Source organism: Enhydra lutris, unplaced genomic scaffold (genome assembly GCF_002288905.1).
Source record: "Enhydra lutris kenyoni isolate GAN:26980312 unplaced genomic scaffold, ASM228890v2 scaffoldscaffold9, whole genome shotgun sequence".
Classification (NCBI taxonomy): Eukaryota; Metazoa; Chordata; class Mammalia; order Carnivora; family Mustelidae; genus Enhydra; species Enhydra lutris.
In genome coordinates, this window is record NW_019154093.1 from 13,376,920 (window position 1) to 13,382,919 (window position 6,000).

Below are 6,000 nucleotides of genomic sequence, written 5' to 3' on the forward strand. Positions count from 1 at the left end.
AGAAGAAAAGACAAGTGGAAACTTACTTCAGCCCAAGCTAAGATGCTCACTGAAAAAAAAATGAGCTAAGGATGTACATACAGAGATGATCATTATACCCCAGCTTAGAAAAATATAGCAAAAATAGGACAGTTAGTCATCCTCTCTAATGCAACCATTTTCAGTGCTATTCATGTCTTAGGGGAATGCTCATGATATTCTGTGAAAAAAAAAATAGGCCACACTGAGATTGAGAAGCTGAGCTCAGGGAATGGAGGGACAAAAATCAGACTTAGGGTAGTCTAAGGAGGAGTGCCCTGGCAAACATCACAGACTTTCAGTTTGGGACCCCCAGGGGACTGTGAGTAAAAGTCAAACAGAAATAATATACTCATATATACAAAGACTGAAGCTCAGCTTTGAGTCAGCTCAACCCCTGAATAACCTAAGGTGATTTTCCACTGCCTAGAGTGCCCCCCAGGGCAAAAAGTAAATCCACTCTGAAGGGATACAGCATAATCCAGAGCCTCAAATCATCTCTAGAAAGTTTTTTATACTTAGTGTCTGGAATTTAATAAAAAATTACCAAACAAAAAGATAAGAACTTACTCAAAATTAAGAGGAAAAACAGAGGCAATAAGAAATGGACCTATAGGGCATTTAGGTCTTGACATATATCAGACACAGACTTAAAAATAACTGTGATTAAATAATAAGATGGGGAATTTCAGCAGAGATTTGGAAACTAAAAATGAATAAAATTAAAATTTTAAAATTAAAAATATAGTTGTAATTAAAACTTTATTCCTGGGTTTCATGGCAGAATAAACCCAGCTGAATAGAAAAATTAGTAAAGGAAACCAGGTCAAAAGAAAATATGGAAACTGAAGCACAATAAATAAAATTATGGAAAGTATATGTGTAAGAGACATATAGGTCATGATGAAAAGGTATAGAACAATCTTTATACATGATCTCAATTGTGACAAATGTTACATAGAGACATACAACAATACACAAAAATATTAAGAATAGTTAGCACTGACGGGTGATATTTGAGGCATATTTTAATTACTTTACATTTTTCTGTATTTCCCCCCTCAAATCCACCCATTCATACACTAGCACTTCTCAAAGTGCATTTTTGGAAAATTCTAGTTTCTTTAGAAAGAAAGAGCTCCAACAAGTTTGGTAAGTATTGTGTTAAAAGAATTAGCGTAGGTGTTTTCCTTGTTTTTTTCCCCTCCTTAACACTTGTTTATCTATTCATTCATTCATTCATTCATTCATTCATTCATTCATTCATTTTTAAGGAGAGACAGCATGAGCGGGGTGGAGAGGAGCAGGAGAGGACCAGAGGGAGAGGAACAAGCAGACCCTGTGCTAAGTGTGGAGCCTGAAGCAGGGCTCCAACTCCTGACCCTGAGATCATGATCCCAGACAAAATCCAGAGTTGGACACATAACTCTGCGTTATGGCACCTCAGTGTTTTCCTTGTTATTAATCGTTCTTTTATCTATTGGTTGATTACTATCAGTCTTCTCAGATTCTTTAACATCCTATCTGTGCCCTGTGAAGCATGAAGAGGACATCAGTGTTTCTGAGGCTATATGGGCAAGAAATCTTTGCATTGTAGACTGTTTCACAGGGCCACAGTTCCAGGTAACAGTACTTGGTAAATACAGTCATTTAGAGGAGGGAAAACCTGAAGTTCTCTACCACTGCTGAAGTTCTTTACCCTATCTGTCATATCTGCTCTCCCCTCACTGGGCCTGTGTCCCAGCCATCCTGCCCAATCTCTATAAGCTCCACATCTCTAGGTTTTCAACATCATATCTCCTCTGTCTGGGATTCCCCCCACCCCTGCCCCTTGCTCTCTTCTTCAATGTTTCCAGCTTCTACTCATGCTGCCAGCACCCAGCACAAATATGGCCTCATCACTTCCTCAGAGCTTTGAACATATTTCCAGCAGCACAGTTAGTACCTTATAGCATCCTTGTCTTGTACTTGTCTCTTACCACTAGACAGGGGTTTAGCTTATCATGCCTGCACCCACAGGACCTAGCATTTGGTCAATGAATGTTTGATGCCATCATTATGGCTAACTTTCTTTTCTCAGACAGGTCAAGTTTTTCTCAAGTAATCTTAAATTATTTCTCCTATAAAGACAATATATACTGATTGTAGAAATTTTAGAGAGTAGAGAAAATAAGAAATAAAATAAAAATCACTCATTATCTTACTATCTGGAGATACCCATGTTAAAATGTTAACATGTATCCATTCAGGCTTTTAAAAATGAACATATTGCATGGAGCAGTGGGTGTGGTACATAAACAATGAATCTTAGAACACCGCATCAAAAACAAATGATGTATTTTATGGTGACTAACATAACAGGATAAAAAAATAAAAAATTTAAAAAATGAATGTATGAATATTTTATAAAACTTAGATTAACTTTATATATATAACTTTATATCTTGATTTTTCTATCTGACATTATATCACACTTTTCAATGCCATTAAATATTGCTTTAAAACATGATACACAGTATTGATTGCATAGCATTTAATAAATTGATATATCATATATATAGCTGCTTCTAATAACACTCTGAATAACATATTTGTACATAAAACTTGGTCTACATTTCTGATTTTGTTCTTTTTTTTAAAGATTATTTATTTATTTATGTTACAGACAGAGATCACAAGTAGGCAGAGAGGCAGGCAGAGAGAGAGAGAGGGAAGCAGGCTCCCTACTGAGCAGAGAACCCGACACGGGGCTGGATCCCAGGACCCTGAGATCACAACCCAAGCTGAAGACAGAGGCTTAACCCACTGAGCCACCCAGGCACCCCTCTGATTTTGTTCTTAAGACAAAGTTCTAGAAGTGAAATTTCTGGACCCAAGCTTATAAATATTGTTAAGTTTCATGATACATATTATTACATGCTTTCTAATTATTGGTGTTCTTATTAAATGAATTAATATATGTAAAATTTTAACAACTGTGTTGATACAGAAGTTTTGAATAAGTAAAGCCATAATTATTAGTATTATACTCTTCATATAAGAGATTTATTGAGTGCCTACTATGTGGAAGGCACTACTCTAGAAAGGTCGAAACAAGGATATTCTTTTCAGCAATACGTGTGGGTGTCAGTCTCACTGCATTCTTCCCAGCATTGAGTATCACCATTTTTGTAAATTTTGCTAGTTTAATAGGTGAAAAATGTTATCCCACTGATTCAATTCATGTTTATTAATAATAAAAGCAAACTTTTGGGAAATTTTCCCTATGATTATAACCCAACAACACTTCATCCTTTTTATCTCCTCCCCTTTTTGTACCTGCCACGATTTCCTACATTTTTCTACTCCCAATTCATCAGCTTTCCCACTTACTGGCTTCATCTGCCCTCTCTGGCCTTTCCTGTGAAGTGTCTATCCCTTCACTCATAAAATATTTGTTGAAGTCTGGAATGTGGGCAGCATGGGGCTGGATCCTAGGGGTCAACTGAACAATCAGGATCCTGCCTCATGGACGTTGCTATCCAGCAGAGAACTCAGATGTTGAACCACATGCCTTTTTAATGAGAGAAAGGTACAGGGTGCTTTGGAAGGCTCACTCTGGGGGCTCAAGAAAAAGCTTATTTGAGGAGCTGCAGTTTAAGCCAAGACCCGACAGATGAACAGGAGTCAATGTTATAATGGAGTCAGATGGAGGTGGGGTGGGGTTAAGGGTGAGGAGAGAAAAAGACCATATGTGGAAGCCCTGAAATGGGAAAGAATATGACACAGTCAAGGCAAAGAGAGGCCAGTTTACTTGGAAAGAGAGAAGGAGGAAGAGAGTGACCTGAGATGGGTCTCAGGGGTTGGTCTCAGGGAGATCAATGCAGCTGATCACAGCTGGTCCCCAACCATCCCAGCGTGTTTCCAATCTCCATGTCCAAAGCAAGCATACCACACCCCCAAGTCACTGCAGTGATGTTCACTCACTCAATCCTCCAGAGGCCAGGAATCCTCCAATGTTAGTGCCCTTACCCTTCCCTCCAGCTAACCTAACACAAAATGTGTGTGGTTTCCAGAGGAGAATGAACCTTTCTCAAGATCCAGCTACACAGCATACCCCAAAGCCCATTCTTTTTGTCTCAATAAAAGACTTCAATGGCTCAGACACCCCTTCTTTTGTTATGTCCTGAGACTCTAAAACAAAAGAAAGCTGTAAAATTGACATGTCGGGCACCTGGGTGGCTCAGTGGGTTGGGCCTCTGCCTTTGGCTCAGGTCGTGGTCTCAGGGTCCTAGGATCGAGGCCCGCATCAGGCTTTCTGCTCAGCGGGGGAGCCTGCTTCCCCTCTCTCTCTGCATGCTTCTCTGTCTACTTGTGATCTCTCTCTCTGTCAAATGAATAAATAAAATCTTAAAAAAATAAGATTGACATGTCTATGAGATATTTCATGGTGACTAGTCTGTCAATTAAATGTTTAAGGCATTGACTGTGCATCCTGAATCTTGTTTCTCTGTCTCTCAGCTATCCTTCTAGGATCTCATTCTGGAGCCCTGCCCCAGCTCACCACCTTAAAGAAAGCCCTCTTCACGTCCTTGTTCCTGAGGCTGTAGATGATAGGGTTGAGGAAAGCAGAGATGACATTGTAGAACAGGGCCAACTTCTTGTCCTCTTCCAGGGAGGCCCCAGAGCCAGGCTTCATATACATGACCATGGCTGGCACACAGAACATGGTGACCACAGTGATATGGGAGGCACAGGTGGAGAAGGCTTTCAGTCGCCCCTGGGCTGAACAGATTCTCAAGATGGCAATGAAGATATTGACATAAATGACAAGGATAAGGGAGAGTGGGATCAGGATGACACTAAAACCGAGAATGAAGTCTACCCAGTCATTGACTGAGGTGTCTGCACAAGCCAGCTTTAAGACTGCAGGGACTTCACAGAAGAAGTGGTTGATCTTGTTGGGGCCACAATACGGCAGACGCATGGCAAAGACAGTATAGATAAGAGCAGAGATGACACCCCAGAGTCCACAGAAAATGACCATTAGCCCACATAGCCATGGGCTCATGATGACCTTGTACCTGAGTGGGTGGCAGATGGCCACATACCTGTCTATAGACATCATGGCAAAGAGCCAAGACTCAGTGATGCCTAGCACCAAGAAAATGTACATTTGGGCCACACAGCTGGCAAAAGAGATGGTCTTCTTCTGGCTGGCTAGATGTGCCAACATCTGAGGCACAGTTGTAGTGGTATAGCCCAGATCCAACATGGAAAGGATGCCAATAAAGAAGTACATGGGTGTGTGGAGGTGTGAGTCCAGGCAGATGAGGATGGTGATAAAGCTGTTGCCCAGAATAATCAACAGGTAGGTCATCAAGAAGGCTGAGAAGAGCAGAGGAGTTGTCCTGGGGTTGAATGAAAAGCCCAAAAGGATAAATTCAGTCACGTAGGACTGGTTAGGGTCTTGCATCATGTCCTACTTCTAAATGAAAAAGAAAGGAATCTATTCAGACAGAGAACTAGCTAAACTGTGCACCAGGGTGAGGGTTACTGATGGGATTGGAGTAGCAGTCGTCAGTGTCCAGTTATGAGACACTGTGATCCCCCTCAACGTGACAGCCCATTTTATTTATTTATTTATTTATTTATTTATTTGAGAGGGAGAGAGAGAGAGAGAGCGCACGCGCACAAGCAGGGGGAGCTGCAGAGGGAGAGGAAGAAACAGGCTTCCCACTGAAGAGAGAGCCTGGTGTGGGGCTCAATCCCAGGATCATGACCTGAGCCAAAGGCAAATGCTTAACCAACTGAGCCACCCAGGTGCCCCACAACAGCCCATTTTACCTGCTCTTGGCCACTGCCACTGCTCTCAAGAAATCTGTGACGAGGAAAGGGCTTCCACCTCAGGTCAAGGCTCTGTCTCTGACCCACCAGTAATTACCCATTTTAGCCTCCGATCCCTCAGCTGTAAAATGAAAGCGTTGGGCTAGCTGATCTCTA

At 41.4% G+C, this 6,000-nt stretch overlaps 1 protein-coding gene across 1 annotated transcript; it reads right to left on the reverse strand.

Moving 5' to 3' along the window:
* Positions 1–4,534: 4,534 nt before the first annotated feature.
* LOC111143552 (olfactory receptor 2A12-like) lies at positions 4,535–5,476 on the reverse strand. Its single transcript, XM_022497377.1, has one exon. It carries the CDS (start codon positions 5,474–5,476, stop codon positions 4,535–4,537), a length of 942 nt encoding a protein of 313 aa, XP_022353085.1.
* Between the last annotated feature and the right edge of the window lie 524 nt (positions 5,477–6,000).

Bases quoted from the DNA above. Each gene is read 5' to 3' on its own strand.
- LOC111143552 (XM_022497377.1), bottom strand. From the start codon at position 5,476: ATGATGCAAGACCCTAACCAGTCCTACGTGACTGAATTTATCCTTTTG.